Below are 20,788 nucleotides of genomic sequence, written 5' to 3'. Positions count from 1 at the left end.
TCTCGCTCAGCCCAGTGAACCTCAAGGATATTGTTTCAAATGAATGTGTGTAAATTTAAGAGATGAGCAGTCCTTCCCCAACTGAGCCATTAGTCACATTGGCAGAGGACAGGGCAAACCAAGAGTCACATGGAGCCCTCTGTCAGTATTGCTGATGGAAACACTGATGGCACTGCTCACCTGGGGACAGGACAATTAGGGAGAAGCAGAAAACATTAACTTCATTGTTGCTGTGAATGACCATGAAGAACTTGACTCATTCAACTCAGAGTGTGGATATCGTCCTCTTCCTGGGGATAGGTGTTCTGGCGAATGAAAGGACACTGTCCCTCACCCAGACAGCCGTCAGAACTTGCCTGAACAATTTAAATACTTCCTACTTAGTCTCCCTCCTTTTAGTCTGGAATAACAGCTTTTTATGCATTTATTTTTATTTCTGTACAGTAAAATACACACTCTTTGGTGTTTGGTTCTACATGTTTTGATAAAGGCATTCAGAATAGTCACACCATCATCAAGGTGAGGAGCAGTTCCAACACTCCCCAAAATATGAGGTGATACTGCCCCTCTGTAGTCCGATCCTTCCCTGACTCCTGGCCCTTGCAAACCACAGATCTGCTTTCCGTTCCTGTAGTTTTCCTTCTCCGGAATATCATAGAAATGGAGTCATACAGAATATAGCCTTTTGAGTCTGGCTTCTTTCACTTAGCATAATGCATTTGAGAGTCATCCATGTTGCTGAATGTAGCAGGTAGTCCATCCCTTCTTATCGTTGAGTCATATTCCACTGCACGGATGTGCCAGAGTCTATTCGTGCCTCAGGTGAAAGACATTGTGGTTGTTTCCAGTTGTGGGTGACTATGATGAAAGCTCCTGTAAACATTTGCATATCATTTTTTGAGTGAGCATAGTTTTCATTTTTCTTGGGTAATTATCTAGGGGTGGGATTGCTGGATTGGATGCTAAGTTTGTGTTTAATGTTCTAAGAAACTACCAAAGCATAGTGTGAACTTTCGAAAGCATAAATCAGATCATGTCACTCTTCTACCTAAATTCTGCCAAAGGCTTCCTTGAACGGAGAAGCCCCTGCCTGTCTCGGTGGTCTCCTGTACAACCTGCTCCTCACCCGCTCTGTGCCAGCCTTCTCTGTTTCTTTCTTGTCTCACTCTCAGACAGGCTGGCCGTGCCCACCCCTCCCTCTTCAAGACCTGCCCAGTAGCTTACAGTCCCTCTGCCTGGATTGTTCCTACCCCCATCTTCGCAGGGCTGGTTCCTCTTGTCATCTGTGTCTCAGCTGAAATGTCACCTTCTCAGCAGGTTTTCCCTGGTTGCCCAATCTAAAGCAGCCACCTCCCCTAGTCATTCTCTGTCACAGCAGAACAAGTACCACTGTTGGATATTTTCTTGTTTGCTTGTTTCATGTCGGCTTTGTCATTTATAAGTCACCCCTTCTGAGCTTTAGCTTTCTTATCTTTAAAGTAGACACGAATCCTGACTGGTGTAGCTCAGTGGATTGAATGCAAGCCTTCAAACCAAAGGGTGGCCAGTTTGATCCCCAGTCAGGGCACATGCCTGTGTTGCAGGCCAGGTCCCCAGTAGGGGATGCATGAGAGACAACTACACATTGATGTTTCTCTCCCTCTCTTTATCCCTCCCTTCCCTTCTCTCTAAAAATAAATAAACAAAACCACTTAAAAAGTAAATAAATAAAGTAGACATGATAATGCCCTCTCTCCTACTTGATGATTTTTTCCCCACAATATTACAAGCTTCTTGAGACAGAAACTTCATCTGCTTTAAAATTTTCTGTCTTGGCTGTTTCGGTCATCTGCACATTGTCATTGAAAAGTTCTGAAGTGGGCACATTCCTTTTTACCCCTATAGTCAAATCTCTAAATTACAACGGGACAGTCCTGGTTTTGGAGGGCATCTGGTGACAACCATCATGATGTAAATATAAGTTTTATTCACACAAACCCACAATTTGTTAACATATTTCAGGTTTCTGAAAGAAATCAACACGCAGGGGGCCTTGATAGGCAGGGTATCCAAAACATAATGCAGTCAGTGGCTGTGCTAGAACTAGTTGGTGCTGGATTAAGAAACCAGGTTGTTATATTTTCAGGAATTTTGCCAGCTGGTTATTAAACCATTGGTAGATATTTACACCACAGAAATTGGTAGACTCTACAAGTCAGGGTTTTGTTTGTTTGTTTTTCTAGTTTATCAGCACACCACTAAGAGGCATAGAGCAAAAGAGAATGGTGATAAGGTGGGAGTATTTGAAGAAACTAGAAAAAGATAGTCTGAGCATAAATACTCAAGATCCTGAATGCATTTTACATTCTGGCTCAAACATTTATCAAATGTATGAACTGAAGCAACTGTATCCATGCATTATTCCACAAGCACTCACAGCATCCTCACTGGGGTACAGCAGAGGAGCTAACAGTCCATTGAGGGGGAAGAAAGTCAGTGATTACAGGATGGGGTGCTGCTGTGACGGAAGAGTACGGGGCTGCAGGGGCACCAAGAAGCACAAGCTGCCAACCCAAGGTGGTTTGACAGGTGGCTGAAGGGGGAGGGGAGGAATCCACTAGGTGGAAAGGGTTGGGATGTGGCGGAGCAGTGGGTAAAGAAGGACTTGCTGCCCAACAGGGAAGAGTATTATGGCTTATTGCTAACTCTTTGGACCTCAGGAAAAGAGGAAAAGAGTAGACCCCTTCACAAGGGAGTGGTAAGAATTTATTGATATAGCAAAGAAACTGGAACTTATTGGTCAAAGCTGGAAGCTGGCCGAGGCATGGCGAGTGAGGTAGTGGCATCTGAACCGGCTTCAGACTAGCCCAGGTGAGACTTCGCTGCTCATGTTAGATCAGGAAGACGAACTTCTCATCCATCCTCTTGTCTTTCCAGCCAAACCTCACAGCAAGACACCTGCTAGAGAAGAACAAAGGCCGTCAGCCGTCCCGCACCAAGAGCCTGTCTCTGGTGTCCACATCCTCCAGAGGCAAAGCCACCAACACACCCACGCTCCGAAGGGGCGCTGGGTCTAGGAGGAAGGGGCCTGGGCAGTTCTCCATCACAACAGCCTTGAACACCCTCAACAGGATGGTCCATTCTCCCTCGGGGCGCCACATGGTGGAGATCAGCACCCCGGTGCTAATCAGCTCCAGCAACCCCTCCGTGACCATGCCGCACGTGGAGAAAGCAGATGTTCTCCCTGGCTCTGCGGGACAGGTAGGCAACAAACCCCTGGGGTCAGGGCATGCTGGAGTGGGACAAGTGAATGACACCGTGTTACAAGCACAACTGGATGGTTAGTACCTGCTAAGCATCCACGATACATAATAGTAATTAATGCCATATGTATTATGTGTATTCACAACCTGTGAATTAGGTATTATTATTGTTATCCCCACTTTACAGATGAGGCTTAGAGGAGTTTAAGCCATTTTCTAGAGAGGGTTCTGGCATCAAAATTTGAAAATTCACTGTTCCATTCTCTGGTAAGGTATTAGGCATCAGATGGAAAAGAAGAAAAAGAAATGATAGGTTACTGGGTGTTTTTAGGACCAGCTATATCATTTGCAGGACCAAGTGAAAATCAAAATGTGGCTCCCCTGCTCAGAAATCATTAAGAATTTCAAGAAGGCAACAGCAGAGCATTAAACCAAGTGGAGGGCACCGCTAAGCACAGAGCCCTGTGTGACCGCACATGGCACACACCCATGCAAGCCAGGCCTGCATGATTTTTCAGATGGAGCATCTAATGAGAGACTGTCTGTGAAGTGCTCAGCACAATGCCAGGCACATACCAAGCACCCTAGCAGCATTAGCTCTTGACACTATTATTAACAAACGTGGTCACTGAGTTGCAGACTGAAGGCAGAAAAAGCAGAGGGTGACTGTGGCACTCCAGAAGCAGAAGTGCTGTCACAGCATGTGGCTATTTAGGGTGAAGGGCCCTCAAGAAGATGAAGGACTGGAGGTGTGTGGCAAAGTGATTAAGAACTGCGCGCTGGGCATTCTGCGGAAAACATGCTCTGGAACCGTGCAGGTGGCAACTCGAGAGGATCAACCTCAACCTGCACTGATGTATTTTTCTTTCAAAGCTATAAATCTTGTTTTTAAACGTGAATCTCTACGTTGGGATTAAATGGCTTAATTGGACTCTAATCCCTTTTTAACAAGAAAAGGGAGGAGGAAAAAGTCAAGGGCTCCTGAAAGACCTGGGTGCTGGTCTTAAAGCAAAACAATCACCTTTTATAACCCTTCCTGTCTTAATCCACTGTCTGGGTCACTGAGATGCTGGCTGTTCATGTAACGCTACCCACCATCTGCACTACGCACACACACACAAATACACTTCCCCCTCCATATACATTCTCCTCACGTTAAAAATAAATAAATAAATAAATAAATAAATAAATAAATATGATGATGATGATGATAGATAAACATAAAACTCCCACTCTATCCACATTCAAAGCACTTTTTTACTAGTACACACACACTTTGCGCCCAGTTCTCCCTCCACCATACAAACACACACTCACACCAAGCCAATTGACTCACAATTAAGCCAAAGAATGACAGAATTTTTCTGAGACTGTTCTTTATAGAGAGACAGGGATATATAAAGTACAGCCCACACTCAGTAGATATAAGCTGGCTCACCCAGCTGTAAGTCAGCTTCTCAAAAGATTTAGCCAAGTCAATTTCCACGTGTCTTTGTCATTCTTCTTCCCACTCATTTATCTCCTGAAGAGAGGCTGTCCAGGAGGGAAGAATCTCGGTAGGATTCAAAACCATTAGTACTGTATTTCTCCCTGGTTTTCACAACCAGTGAGAATTCCACAAGGTGGCCTGTGCACATCCTACCCCCGGGGAAATACTGCATGGTGTTGGTAGCCTTTTCTCCATTCAAATGGCTGTGGATTTCAAGTACTTCTACATGTTCACCAAGGTGTTATCAAAAATGCTTAAAATGTTCCACTTGTGAGCTACATCTAATGATGAAGGCAAAGCTGAACAAATGATCATTTCTCCTGCTTCCTTTTTCTCTAACATCCTAGAGAGCTGTGCTTGGGTCTAGCCCTGCAAGGTCCCCCTACCTACCTCATCCCAGTACCTGCACAGTGCCTGGTCCCTAATGAGTGCTCAATAAAGCAAGGAATCAAGACTTTGACTTAAATATCTGGGCAGACAGTGGTAGCATATACTTAGGGAATATTGAGGAGGAATATTTTCCTATAGAAAGATCACAGGTTACTGTAACTTTTTCAACCAATAAGCATCTGTTGAGTGTTGCAATGTACTAGTAACCATGGTGGGCACTGGAGAGTCTACTACCAAAACAACAAGAACAGCAATAATAATCTCAAACATTTATTGAAACCAATAGGATAGATGGATGGATAGGCAGATGATAGAGATAGATAGATGATAAGATAGATAGATAGATAGATAGATAGATAGATAGATAGATAGACAGATAGATAATAGAGAAAAAGAATAATACCCTCTAATAACGAAGTGTTTTTTTGACTGGGTCCTGACCTCCACCCCAATCTATGGTAAGAGCCTTTGTAGGAATATTATCATCACTTTATAACAAGGTGATTAAGTCCCCAAAGCAAAAATTATTTGGCCCAAGTTCATGTAGTTTGTAAACAATGAGAGTCTGGACTGACCCTCTCATTGTCTGATTTTGGAGCACAAGCTCTGTCACAACACTGTGCCCTCCACAGAGACCTCATCCGACCACATCACTGTGTCAGCGCTGTTTACCTTGGATCTCTGTAGCTTCCCTTTTCTTAGAATCTTCTCTTGATTCCAAGACCTTCCAACATTCTCTTCCCAGCCCATCCCTCAATAAAGGCTTTGCCCTAAGTCATTTGCACCTGGAGAAGGTTTTTGTTTGTTATCACTTTGTTCCTTTATAAACTCCCAACTGTGTCTAAGCACCGTGTATGGTACTGAAGGCACCAGGAGTACGCTCTTGCCCTTAAGGAATTCACCGCCCAGCAGGGATACAGAAAATAAATGACTATAGTGGAGTTAGGCTTCCTAAAGGGAGATGAGGACCCTGACAGCACTCGTGCTGCCTTAGGTAGTGAAGAGCCTTGAAAGTTAACAACACAAAATGTAGACTGAGAAAGTCGATCCCTTTTCACCTTCCCCTGAGCCCCCTGATGACATTCAGAAGGTCTCCGCTGGGTGCTGGTCTGGCTTTAACACCTCTCCAGTGCTTGCTAATCCCCTAGCAGGACGAGAGAGCAAGGCATCAGACTCGGAGCTCTGGGAGAGCTATTGCCCATCTCTGAATTGAATCACACTGTGTGTTTTTTATTATTTATTTGCATATTAGGAATGTTTTTCCTCCAGAGTCACACCCTTCTGTGACAGTGGAGGAAAAAGTCTAGAAAATTGTTTAAGGAAGAGAGTCTCTTGAGAGCATGGCCAGGCCCCACCAACGAGATAGGGGTGGGGAAGGAAGCTTGAAGGAGTAAGGAATCAGTTTTCTGAAAACATCTCTGAAATCATCCCAGCCTAATATCCCCATTCCCCTCTAGGGTAAAGACAAGCCTTGAATTGTCCTTGAAGTTTTAAACACCAAAAGGTAGTGATTGCTACCTTCTCGTAAAGAAAAGCCTGAGCAAGGAACTTCGTCCTCCTGTTGTCATTGTGTCTTCTCACCTGCGGGAGGCACCTGACACATGTGGGTAGAACAGCAGGCCATAGTCTCAAAAATGAACTTTGGACTAAAGACCACTGTACCTTTTCTCCACAGTGACTGAATTTCACCCCAAACTTCACTGCTGCTAGGTATTTCTCCTCTCCTTCTTGTGTCCCACCATTATTGGGAAGGGGAAGGAACAGTGTCACAAAAATAAAAATAAGTAAATAGAAACAACTGTACTTGAAAACAGTTCAGAATTAGACCTGAATGTGCTGAGCAGGTCCCTGGGAAACTGTAGAGGAAGAGGTTAAATAGGAGAATCAGAATGAGGAGGTTGGCTCTGGGGAAGTCCTGGAGATTATCTGTGGCTCTGCCCTTGGAGGAATGAGGAGGAATGCCTTAGAAGGAGGAAGAGTGCCCATCACGTGGGACAGGAGTTAGGCAGAATTCCTCCATCACTGCCTTTTCAGGGGAAGTCCCAATGTCCAGGCCCACCCTGGCAATTCTGAAGTTGACTTGTTCAGGATGTGGAGTCTGCTTACCCCTGTGCCCGACACGCACAGGACAATGAGAATTCATGTTTTCTCTAACACCGGCCTTCGGAGGAGGTTCTGCTCCTTCAGTGTATGCCCCCCACCCAACGCAGGGGCTCAGCCTCTTTCTCCCCTCCTCACCCCACTGGTAATCCTTCCAACCCCCCTCCTTCAGGCTGCCCCTCCCCTTGTATCCCCGATCCAGGTTAGTGGAACTGCTATCTAACTAGAAAGCCCGTCGTCATTCCAGACTGCTCTTTTCCTCACCTCCTATATCCAGTTAGTTAGCAAGCTCATTTTGCCACCCAAATAGTTATTAGTTCTGCCCATGCCATCCTACTGCCTCGGTTTTGGTCCTCCTCTCTTGCCTAGACCATTGCTTCAGCCTCCTCCCTGGTCTCCCAGAGCCTTGTTCAATCACCATACCACACCCACCCACCCCTTCAACCCCATTCATTCTTCTAGTCATGGCCTCCATAAGGATCTCTTGAAAACCCAAATCCATTCAGCTCTTTCCCTCCCCCAAACTTTCAATGATTCCCTATAGCTCTCAAAATCTGGAAACTACAATAGATGACTTACAAACATTACAGCTAGTATACGCATTGGTATGCCCATTTTACCAAAAAGGAAATCTTTGAAACAAAAAGATTAGGTAACTCACCTGTCTCAAAGCCAGAAACATACCCAGAATTTGAGAACAGACCTTTGCTTCCCCTCTAAATAAATTAAGGCATTCTAGTCCCTCCATGATCTGTCTACAGTCCCCCTTCCAGCACCCTCAGAGCCCCCATACACACCACACACACACACACACCATGTGAATATGCATACACACACACACACACAAAAGTGCACTCACACAAAAGTTGCAGTGAGCTACTCTACATTTCTAAACACAGAATATATGAGGCCACGTCTTTGCTTTTTGTCCTTGTACCCAGCATGGTGCCTGCATTATTCTGGGCAAGGAACAAATATTTGTGAAGTAGATAAATGCCATTCCTCCAGAAATTTATTTGTGATGCATTTGCCTAGCATGATCCTATGCATACCCCAAAGCCCCGAATGTACACCATTCATTCAAGGAAGCTCTTGCCTCCCCTCCTCTGCAGAATTAATATCTCTCCCCTGTGTTCACAGAGCACGGGTTACACTCTTGTTCTTTGTACTATAAATATTGTGTAGAATCTTACCACCTTGCACACTAGATTAAAAAGTTAAGGGCAGGGATGGTGTTTTATTCATTTACATTGCTGTTGCCTTTCCAAAACTCCAATAAAGGTTTTTAATAACATATTTTGCCTCAAGAATCAAAAAATGAAACAACAGGCTCTGATTTATTAAATAATTACCAACCCTCTCCCCTCTTCTGATTATCCAGAAAACAAAAGATAACAGAGAAGGAAAGGCAGGTCACAGAAGTCAGTGTAAGGAATGCAATTCCCTGCCCCTCCATGCCACCCGCCCCTCCTCCGTCCCATCCCATGATGATGATGACAAGTCCCAGCATCTTTCCCAGGCTCCTGGGAAGAGGAGCTGCCACGCACCTTGGGGATTTCTGAGGTCTATAAAGCTGACTCTCCTTTCGAGCCTATATTTGAAATATTCTGAATAAAGGAATTTCTTTATTCACTTTATTCAGGTTCAAGGAGCTTGAACTCTAAGTCCAGACCCTCTCCCAGAGTTTCCCTTTGTCTTCATCTTTCATAGGAACTTCCCAACCCACCTTTACAGTACTCAGGAGTGCCACCAGAGATGGTTCTTATTTAGTATTAAGTTTTTTGTTTGAACACACTCTCAGTCTAATTTATGGTTTTTAGCTAGTCCTCCTCCTAAGATAATTTACAGAAATAACTTTGTGTGTAGAAGCGGAATTTGTAGATCATTGGTAACTCTGCGGTGAACTGTTGGAGGAAGGAACTACCAATTACTTCCAAGTGATTGTATCATCCTACATTCCTATCAGCAGCGAATGGATGATTTCAGTTTCTCCAAGTCTTCACCAACGCTTGATTAATTGTCTGTTTTTTATTACGGGCACCCTGGTGGGTATGGAGTGGTATCCATTGTGGTTTTGATTTTCATGTCCTTGATGGCTAATGACATGAAGGAGCTATTCCTGTGTTTATTGGACATGTGTTCTTTGGAGAACTGTCTATTCCTGTCCTTTGTCCATTTCTTAATTAGGTTATTTGCCTTCTTCTTATTAGTTGTAAGTGTCCTTTACATATTCTAAATGCAAGCCTCTTATCAGATATTAGGTGCAAAAACTTCCTCAGTCTGTGGATTGTGCTTTCACATTCTTGGTGGTATCCTTTAAAGCACAAAACTTTTTAACTATGATGAGGTCCAGTGTCTCTACTCTTCTCTTTGTTGCTTGTGCTTTTGGTGTCATGTCTAAGAAAACGCTGCCTAATCCAAGTTCACAATGACTTACCCCTAGGTTTTCTTCTAAGAGTCTTATACTCCTAACACTTATATTTAGTTGGATGTATGTCATGAGATAGAGGTCCAAATGCCATTTTTTACATGTAAAAAATGCCTTTCCTTTGTGTTACACTTGTTTTGGATTCAGGTGTTGTCTGCCTTCTCTGTCCATTATGAAGTTCCCTATTAGCATTCCACCTAATGATTTCAGGTATTATCCATGAATATATTTCATCTGGGATTGAAAATGGTGACATTCCAAATCTATCATTCTTCCCGTAATTCTTCTGTAAGATTGACTACTACTTTCTTAGAGGTGATAATGTGTAAGCTATACTGTGAGTTTTACCTAAATTATCTCATAACAATCTTGAAACCTGCACATCATGGGCCCTCAGCATATACCTGGGAAACCAAAGTTCATGCCTCAACCCCTGTCCTTTCTTTCTCTCTCCGCACCCCTTCGTGTTTGCTCTTGGGCGTTCTCCAGGCTCAAAGACAGGGCTCATTTCTCACCACCTTCTCACCTGACATGTTCGCCATCACTAACTGCTACCCCTTTTTTTCCACTGGCTACTGCCAGCTGGGCTAATCTTACCCTGCCTGCCTGTGCCAGTCTCCTTGTTTACATCCTTATCACTGCCCTCAGGCCAGTCCTTGGGTCTTGACCCCTTCGGCCATGTCTTCACTCTCCCGCCCCTCCTGAGGTCTGGTTCCCACAGCTCAGCCAAGATCAGAGGGAAGAGGTCTAGGTTTGTTCAGCCTGGAGAAGAAAGGGCTTCAACATTGATGTAAGAATGGCCGATGACGTTGTTTTTCCAAACTTGGGTTTATGTACTGGTGTTGTGTTCCTGTGTCTAGAAGAAAAGGGGCATAAATCATAACATGGAGGATGTTGGGAGGTACAAGGAGAAATCTCTCCTATCACAAAGAAATCTCTCCACTCACAAAGTGCTGAAATGGTGAAGCAGCTTGTGGGAACTTTTCTTGTTGGGCTTTGGTTTGCTTTTTATTTTTGCCTATAAAGAAAGGCAGCTTAATATCAATAAAATGCTTTGAGTCAGGCAATGCTTCTTGCCATGGTTTTGCCACCTAATAACTGACATTGAACTACGTATCTTACCCCACTGAGCCTCAGTGTCCTCATCTGCACAATGGGTGGGTTCTTCCAGGCAGGGCCTTTACCAGGATTAACCATGACTCAGTAAACTGTAGCCAGGGCTATTATCTCCTTCCCTCCAAGCAGGGCCTTTGGAGCATATCATCACTGATATGAGTGAAGAAAATCCTGATGTACCTGACTGGCATAGCTCAGTGGATTGAGCACGGGCTGTGAACCAAAGTATCGCAGGTTCAATTCCCAGTCAGGGCACATGCCTGGGTTGCAGGCCACAGCCTCCAGCAACCACACATTGATGTTTCTCTCTCTCTTTCTTTCTCCCTCCCTTCCCTCTCTAAAAATAAATAAATAAAATCTTTAAAAAGAAAGAAAGAAAGAAAGAAAGAAAATCCTGATGTAAGGCAGGGGATGAGCCAAGCATCTTCCAAAATCTAGATGACCCTTCCTATCTGAATTCCCTAAGGTATATTTTTTATAGCTACTAGCAGATATGGAGGTGATCTTGAATCATTTCATAGGAAACTGACAGGAAAAGGTATAACAGATTCAAGGTCTTCCTCCCAAAAATAAATAGGCTAATTGCAATTTAAGATAGAACTACGAGTCCCTATGTCACTTAATGCCTCATCCTTGAGCCACACAGCCCTGCTTGTGGTAGCCATTATTACAAGACAGGAGTTGCCATCAAGTCTCCCAGTTAGACCTTAGAAAATCTGATCCATCTCCTACCCATTACCTGCATGGGCCAGAGCAAGGCACTTTGCCTCTTCAGTTCCCAGCTTTCTTGTTTTCCAGGTGGAATGATAACATTGACCTGGCAGAGTATCCTGTTGCTTAATTAGTCAGCAGTGTACTCTGAAGGTAGACAACACCAGGAAGAGCTGTTCCTGTTGTGTAGTTCATGCTGCCCATTGGTGCGATGCCTCCTTCTGCTCAAGCACACACTCACACAGAGGCCTGGTCCTTGCTGTCCACTGCAGAGCTTTCTCAGCCCCAGCAGGTGTCAGGTCAAGTTCCCTGAGGCAAAGAGCTTTTAGCAAAGAGTTTCTCCACACAGGCAATATAATGAGAAAATAGGAGCTTTGAGGGCTGCCAACTCTGGAGTGAAGCGCTCTCTCTGCCTCTTACTAAGCAGTCAACATCAGGCAAGTTACATAACCTGTCTGGGCCTCAGTTTTTCCACCCATAAAATGGAACTGATGATGATCTTTTTAACTTCGTAAAATTGCTGTGAAGGTAAAACAAGGCAATGCATGCACATTGGATAATGGCCAGGGTTTGGCGGTGGTAAACAGCTCAATAACTGTTCACACTGTTATTAATGTTGGGTCAAGTCAGGAAGCTATAACTATTCCCTATCCCCACCGCCCCAGGGCTGGCATGTGCAAACAGGCCTTTCTGAGAATGACATTCAGCAGCCACACACTTCATAAGGATGACCTGTCGGAGCCTGCCTTAGAGTGAAAAGGCTTCCAAAAGTCCCTGTGCTTCCTTCATAAGCAGTGACAATTCTGGAAGGTGGGAAGGAGTGTGGCTTTTGGCTTATATCTAGGGGGCCCCTGGGACGATGGCTCTTGCTCGGCTCAGACCCCTAGCTGTAATCCCCAGGGAAACCCATGGGAGGCAAGCCAAGAATGACTGCAGGGAAAAGGACATTGAACAAAGGAGGAAACGAGGATGGAGACTGAGGGACTGCCATCTGTCCTCTGTTTTCTGTAGGCACCTTTCAGCTTCTTCTGTGAGCCCATCCTCACCTGGGATACTGGGTCCAGGCTGCCCCAGCTCCTCCCATCCCATCAGTGAGGCAGCCAACAAAGAACTTCAGGCTGCCCCACATGCACCAGGTACTGGTGAGACAGTGGACAAGACAGATAGGGTCCCTATGCTCACGGACCCTCCAGGCCTGCAGGGAAGATAAATACTGAACAAAGTACTATAAATACTTGATGACAAGATTATAAGTGTGCAAAGAGCTGTGAGGTTTAAGGATAGGGGATGCGAAATGGAGCCTGGAAGGGAAGGCCCACCTCATCAGGGATGTCAGGGAAGCCCACCAGGAAAAAGTGATCTTCAGATAGAGACCTGAAGGATAACACATCAGCCAGATGAAAAAAGGAGGTGAGAGGAGGCCCTGCGTGCACCTCTCTTCAGCCCCAGCAGGCCAGTTCCCTTCATTTCAAAGTCACACCAGAAAGCTCCACCTCTTCTAGAGCACAGGGACGCCTGCTGTACCCAGATCCCCAGCCCCACCCAAACTCCCTGCAGTTTTCTGGGGAAAAGATTTTCTGGTTTCTGGTGACCGAAGCAGATTCTGTAATTAATCCTGCTGTTCAGCATGCTTTCTTGATTCAGCATTTCTCCAATGAGAGGTTAAGCTTTACATCATCGTTTTGCCCAATTAATCCTGACAGGTTAGCTGCTCTGGAGACCCAGCCCTGCCCGGGTGAAAGAAGGAGCAGCCCAGCCTGAACCTCAGACATTTCAGCACAGGCTCTATAGCTCTGGGGGCAAGAAGCTGGGATAATTGGTATCCAGGGCCATTGGAGCCACACACACACACACACACACACACACACACATACACACACACACACACACACACACACACACACACACACACACACATTCTCTCTGTCCCACAAAATTCAGCAAGAAGGAAAAACAAGAGGAGCAAAATAAAATAGAAGGACAAGGAAAAGAGAAAAGATATATAGAAGGCAGCAGTTGGGGGCAAGGAGGATGGTGTAGAGAAACATGGGGGGCTCAGGGAACATGGCCCTGTGGCTCAACCTTGCAAGGCCTCAGCTTCCTTGTTTTAAAATGGGAAAATGAGCATCTTGCACAGAGACCTGTTAGGGAACTGAATAAGACATTCATATACAGAAGGATTTCTCAACCTCAGCTCTATTGACATTTTGGGTCAGATAATTCTCTGTTGCAGGGTGTTGCCCCATGCACTGTAGGGTATTTAACAGCAGCCCTGGCCTCTGCCCACTAGATGCCAGTAGCACCCATGGCTGAGTTGTGGTAACAAAAAACGTCTCCAGACATTGTCAAATGTTCCCCTGGGGTCAGAATTGACCCCAGTTGGGAACCACTGATGTGCAGGACATAGCTCAGGGCCTGACGTGCAGTAAGTTGCAGAGTTAATGGCAGCTAACATAAGGCCTGTGTCAGGCAAGTGCCCCTTCTGAATCTCCACGGCATACCCCTTCTTTCCAAATGCATGCCAAGAATATAAGGGCTTTGGAGAAACCTAGAACTTTCCAAAGGTGGAAATATGCAAACAGAGACACATTTGTTCCTGGCTGGAGAAGTTGAAGGTGTCTATATATTGAGTAGATTTTTGGAACAGGTCTACTTTCCACTATGCTCAACTTGAAGCAAAAGGAGCTGATTTCATGTCATGGGTAGCTGGTGCCAGACCCAGTGCCAGGGTCTTACATACACCGGGCATCTATGAGTATGTGAATAGATGTTATCCCCATTTTAAATGGAGAACTTGAGGCTCTGAGAGGCTAACTAACTGGCTCAAAGTTACTCAGCAAGTACATTTCAGGGTTTGAGTCAAAACCTGGGTCTGGCTGTCTTGCAAACCCATGTTCTTTCCCAACCCAAGTGGCAGGGATGGGGCTTTTCACATCTGACTTCATTGTTCACAGTCAGAATTTAGTAGCGATTCTGGGGTGGCAACCAGGCTTAGTAGGAAGAACAATGGGATTAATGAGCAACATCTGTCCTGGGCTCAGCAGTAGGAAATGGAGGCACTTTTGCCATGTACAGGCTCATAATCCAAGACACAGTGATTCTCTGTCATCCTAGCTGGGGCTATACTGAGCTACAGATATACCTGGGTTTGTTCAGCAAATAAGCTACTGTGCTGTATGCTTTCTCATGGCATGAGCTGAAAGCCAGGCCTTGTCCACAGGGCTTCTACAGAGGGCACAAAATTGGCGTGTTCTTAATAGATTGCTCCCATGGAAAAGCACGATGTGGGCCCCTATCACAACCCTTTGTCAATGCTTCAGGAATTTTATTTTGGTTGAGTAACAGTGTTCTCCAAAAGGAAAAGAGAAATTTTTAAGGAAATGGATCATTTTTTTCCATAGGGAAACAGTGTTTATTGTATATCAAAGTACAGGCTTTGGGAGATACAATATTCATCCTTCTCTTCCCACTGCAAAACAATCAAGCCCTGGTGGAAAATTGCACAATGAGATACATAATAAAACTTGCTTACATATGCAAAGAACACTGCAGACACCAGTATGTCTTTTTCCAAACACTTCAGCTAGGAAAGGCATGCTTTCTCACGGCTGAGACTGGGGCAACTGTGAGGACACAGATGGCAGAGTCAGAAATGCAAACAAATCATTTCCACTCACCGGGCCCAGCTCAAGCTTCCCAATCAAGCTCCTGCACCTTTCCCTGCCACCTCAGCCTTGACCTGAGCCAACAGTGATTAGAGAAGCCTCTCTGCCTTTCTGGGGTTGTTCACAAATGTGGTATGCCTTCATCCACTCATTTAATAAAGATTTACTGAGTCCTGAGAGATCCAAGATGGCGGAGGAGTGGGTTGAAGCTACACGAGCCTCCCCCCAGGACCAATCTTGAATTATAACTAAATGGTGAAGAAATCACCCAGTACAAACAACTGAACAATAGTGGGAGAGAAGCCTTATAACCATGGACAGACAAAAGGAACAGCTTTACCACAACGTGACTGGTAGGGAATGTGGAAGAAATGCTAGATGACTGGCTGGGCTCCCATGGGTGGCAGCTGAAGTGATAGAGAAATATTTCAGTGGCCAGGGGGATCCCCCTAAGAATTGTGGGGTCTAGACCCCAAGCTGGGCTCCCTAGCCTACAACAACAGAGCCTGAAAAGTACCCCGATAACATCCAGCTGCAAAAAGTGACAGGGTTTCTCTCTGCCAGGGACAGGCAGCTGGAGATGAAGAGAGCCATTTAAAGGTCCAAGGCATACATTCCCATTTTCAGCCACTTACCTGGGGCTCCAGCAAAGGGAGGTCAAAAAGGACTAGAGATGCTTGAGGAGAGACTGGGACCAGTGGCTTTGGGGAGAGAACTGAGAGAGCAGCTGTCAGGATCCTGGTGCTGAGTCATCCCCCATACTGCAGGAGCCATCTCCCTCAGGCAGACCACTCCCCTCCAAGTGGCATCAGCCTGAAGGGAAGTAATAGCCCCACCCCCAGGAGTTACTCTGACTTACCCTGTGGTACTTAAACCTGACTGCTGAGTGCAGAGTGACTAGATTAACAACAGAAGGAGTCAGCCACAGACACTGGATCCTTGATAGGCTTGAACAAGTTGCATAAGGCCAGACTGGGACACCACCTGACATCACCAGAGGCAGATCCAGAAAGAAAAAAATTGGTAAATACTAGATGCTACCTAGATGAAATTCACCTCAGTCTTCTCTATGATTTGTGATAGTTTCTCTCCTTCATAGCTTTCTAACATTCATTTTTTGTCCTTCAAGCTTGGGCATATTAAGTCACTAGATTTTATATTATAGTTCATTTCAAACCTCATATTTTACTCCTCCCTTCTTTCACCCCATTTCACCTTCTTCTTTCCTCTTATTTTCATTTTAAATTTTGTTTTCTCTCTTGCTACAACTTGTTTCCATTCCATACTTTTACTATTTTTCCCCTCATCAGCCTGTCAAAACCATGTTTCTTGTCATTGGTTATCTCACATTTTTTCCTACTCTTAAAATACTTGTGTTCTCTCTCCACCTTCATCAATCTTTGTTTATTAGTTGTGGCTAGGGTGGTTGTTGTTGCATTTCTTCAGCTTTATCACTAGATCTTCACTACTTTAATATTTCAAATCTCAAATTTTACAGTTTCCCTCTCCTACTCCATTCTGCTTTCCTCATTCCCTTCCTTTTTTTATCTCAAATTTTCATTTTCCCTGTCTTAGCCTGATTTTTTATTCCTCGCTCTTAGCATTCCTTCTCCCTCTATCATCTCAAAATCACTTCCTTTTCCTCTAGACATCTCTTAAGCTTTTCCTTTTTTCTTTTTCTCCTCTTATTGCTATCTTCTATATTAATCTTAGCTCATTTGTTGCTGATAATGCTGTAGTGGATCTTTTTCTCCAATTTGTTTCCTATCTATTTACTTACTTCTTTTTTTCCTTTTTCTTTCTTGCTCTCACTTTATTTTTTTTTTCATTTCTGCTTAAACCTAATACCATACACTTCCCTTCTTTTGCTCCATTCCACCTTCTTCATTCCCTTTTTTATTTACAATGTAAATTTTACTTTGTTCTCTCTTTGTCTTGCTCAAATTCTCTCTTTGTCTTGCTCAAATTCTCTACTCTTATTATTGCTCCTCCCTCTACCTTCTCAAAATCATTTTTCTTTCAGTTAGTCCTCTCATATTCATTTCTACTTTCTTATAGTGGTTTTAATCTATTTACACCCTTACTAATACTGGCTCATTTGCTGTTGATAGTGTGATTGTGGGTAGGGGTTATTTTTGCAGATGTGGGTTTGTTTCCTGGGCTGTGTGGTTTTGTTCTAGCAGCACCTGCACAACAGCATACAAGACATGGTAGGCACAGTGACTCTCAGTCAACCAGCCAGAGGGAAGAGCCCACCAAAGAATGACACAACAATAATGGGGAAGGTAGTATAAGGGGACTAATGGTAATAGGGAAAAAAACAATTACAATCAGAGAGCCAACATAAATGGCATAAAGGTCACCCCAAGAGCATCAAATTCAGGAGATCGAGGAGACTGCACTACTAAATACCACAGGTCTGATACCATAGAAGTTCATGCCACAAAGACAAGGAGTCAAAGCAGATCTTTCTAAAAAGGACAAACAAACAAGAAGAGTTTCCCCTAAAGTGGGGAGATAAAGAAATAACCCCCAATCAAAAGGAAAGGAGGAATCCCCAGAAAGAGTGCTAAATGAAATAGAGGCATGTAAACTATCAGACACTGAGTTCAAAATAATGGTTATAAGGAAGCTCAATGAACTCAGTGAGAACTACAAAGAACTATGGAGAAGCTACAAGGAACTTACTGTGAACTACATCAGCATGAAAAAGGACATAGAAACTATCAACAAGAGCCAGGAGGAAATGAAGAATATAATTTCTGAATTAAAGAACACAGTAAAAGGAATCAAAAGCATTCTAGACGAAGCAGAAGATCAAATCAGCAAGCTGGAGGACAAGGTAGAAAAGAATTCCCAGACTGAACAACAAAATGAAAAAACACTCAAAAAGAATAAAGAACATTTAAGGGAGCTGCAGGACAACATGAAATGTAACTGTATCCATATCATAGGAATACCAGAAGGAGAAAAAGAGAAGCAAGGCATAGAAAACCTGTTTGAAAAAGTAATGACAGAAAAGTTCCCTAACTTGATGAGAGAAAAAAACATACAAGTTCAAGAAGTACAGAGAGTCCCCATCAAGATGAATCCAAAGAGGCCCACTCCAAGATACATCATAATAAAAATGGCAAAATTTAAAGACAAATAGAAAATTATAAAGGCAACAAGGGAGAAACAGCTAGTAACATACTAGGGAGCCCTGATAAGGCTATTAGCTGATTACTCAGCAGGAAAACTACAAGCCAGAAGGGAATGGCAAAAAAACGTTTTAAGTAATGAAAAGCAAAGACCTGCAACCAAGACTACTCTACCCAGCAAGACTCTCATTTAAAACGGAAGACAAAATAAGGTGTTTCTCACACACACACACACACACACACACACACAAGGCTAGAAGAATATAGCTCCACCAAACCAGCATTGCAAGAGATGCTAAAGGAACTGCTTCAAAAAGATGAATAAAAAGAGATAAAGAGAAGAACGCAAGAGCAAAGGGGGAAAATGGCAATGAATAAGTACCTATCAATGATAACTTTAAAAGTAAATGAATTAAATGCTTCAATCAAAAGACATAGGGTAGCTGAATGGATAAGAAAATATGACTCACATATAGGCTGTCTACAAGAGACCCACCTCAGAACAAAAGATCTACACAGACTAAAAGTGAAGGGGTGAAAAAAATATTCCAAGCAAATGGACCGGAAAAAAAATCTGGGTGGCAATACTTATATTAGACAAAATAGATTTCAAAGAAAAAAGGCCATAAAAAGAGACAAAGGAGGACACTATATAATACTTAAGGGAACAATCCATCAAGAAGATATAACCCTTGTAAATATATGTGCACCCAACATAGGAGCACCAAAATATACTAGGAAAATCTTGGTGGACTTCAAGAAATATATTGACAGCAACATACTCATAGTAGGGGATTTTAACACTCCATTGTCAACAATGGATAGATCTTCCAAACAAAGAATCAACAAGGATATTGTGGCAACGAACAACTTTCCAGATCAAATGGACTTAATTGATATACACAGAGGCTTTCACCCTAAAGAAACAAAATATACATTCTTTTCAAATGCACATGGAACATTTTCAGAGGTAGACCACAAGGTAAGTCACAAAACAAGCCTCAACAAACACAAGAGAATTGAAATCATTTCAAGCATCTTCTTGGATCACAATGGCTTAAAACTAGAAACAAACCTCAAGAAAAAAACTCAAAAACATTCAAATTCATGGAAACTGAATAACATGCTTTTAAATAATGAATGCGTTAACAATGAGATCAAGGAAGAAATCAAAAAGTTTCTGGAAACAAATGAAAATGAATACACAACAGCCCAAAACCTATGGGACACAGCAAAGGCAGTCCTGAGAGAGAAGTTCATAGCAACACAGGCCTACTTAAAAAAGACAGAAAATTTTCAAATAAACAACCTAACCCTACATCTACAAGAACTAGAGGAACAACAACAAACAAAGCCCAGAGCAAGTAAAAGGAAGGAAATAATCAAAGTCAGAGCAGAAATAAATGGCATAGAGACTAAAAGAAAAATTCAAAGGATCAATAAATCCAGGAGCTGGTTCTTTGAAAAGATAAGCTGACAAGCCTTTAACCAGGCTCGTCAATTAAAAAAGAGAGAGGTCCCAAATAAATAAAATCAGAAATGAAAGAAGAGAGATTACAACTGATACTACAGAAATACAAAGGATCATAAGAAATTATTACAGACAACTATATACCAAGAAATTTGACAACCTGGGTGAAATGGACAAATTTCTAGAAACATAATCTTCAAAAACTGAATCAAGAAGAAGCAGAAAGCCTGAATAGACCAATAACAATTAATGAAATTGAAGCAGTAATAAAAATGCCCAGCATACAAAAGCCCTGGACTGGATGGCTTCACAGGTGAATTTTACCAAACCTTTAGGGAGGAGCTAACTCTTATCCTTCTCAAACTATTCCAAAAAATTCAAGAAGAGGAAAGACTCCCAAACTCTTTTCATGAGGCCAGTATTATCCTAATCCCAAGACCAGGTAAAGACACAACAAAGAGAGAAAACTACAGGCCAATATTGCGGATGAACACAGACGCTAAAATCCTCAACAAAGTATGTGCAAACTGGATCCAGCAATATATTAAAAAGGTCATACACCACAATCAAGTTGGATTCATCCCAGGGATGAAAAGATGGTATAATATTTGCAAATCAATAAACGTAATACACTGCATAAACAAAAGGAAAGACAAAAATCACATGATCATATCGATAGATGCAGAAAAAGCATTTGATAAGGTACAGCACCCATTTATGATAAAAATGCTCAGCAAAGTGCAAATAGAGGGAACATACCTCAACATAATAAAGGCTGTATACGAGAAACCTACAGCGAATATCATACTCAATGGGCAAAAGCTAAAAGCCTTCTGCTTAAGATCAGGAACAAGACAAAGATGTCCACTTTCACCACTTTTATTCAACATAATATTGGAAGTTCTAGCCATAACTATCAGACAAGAAAATGATACAAAAGCATCCAAGTTGGAAAGGAGGAAGTAAAACTGTCTTTATTTGCCGACTACATGATAGTGTACGTAGAAAACCCTATAGGCTCCACCAAAAAACTACT

At 43.1% G+C, this 20,788-nt stretch overlaps 1 protein-coding gene across 3 annotated transcripts in view; it reads left to right on the top strand.

The window, feature by feature from the left end:
* Positions 1 to 20,788, top strand: part of SH3RF2 (SH3 domain containing ring finger 2) — a 120,331-nt gene that overhangs the window by 54,558 nt on the left and 44,985 nt on the right. For all 3 annotated transcript variants that reach the window (XM_045823719.1, XM_045823728.1, XM_045823713.1), the window contains exon 5: positions 2,917 to 3,240. In XM_045823719.1, coding sequence (XP_045679675.1) covers positions 2,917 to 3,240 — 324 coding nt within the window. The remainder of the gene's footprint in view (positions 1 to 2,916; positions 3,241 to 20,788) is intronic.

This window comes from Phyllostomus hastatus, unplaced genomic scaffold (genome assembly GCF_019186645.2).
Source record: "Phyllostomus hastatus isolate PE091 unplaced genomic scaffold, TTU_PhHast_1.1 phas_contig_150, whole genome shotgun sequence".
NCBI classification, from domain to species: Eukaryota; Metazoa; Chordata; class Mammalia; order Chiroptera; family Phyllostomidae; genus Phyllostomus; species Phyllostomus hastatus.
This window is presented reverse-complemented; position numbering and strand designations above follow the sequence as displayed.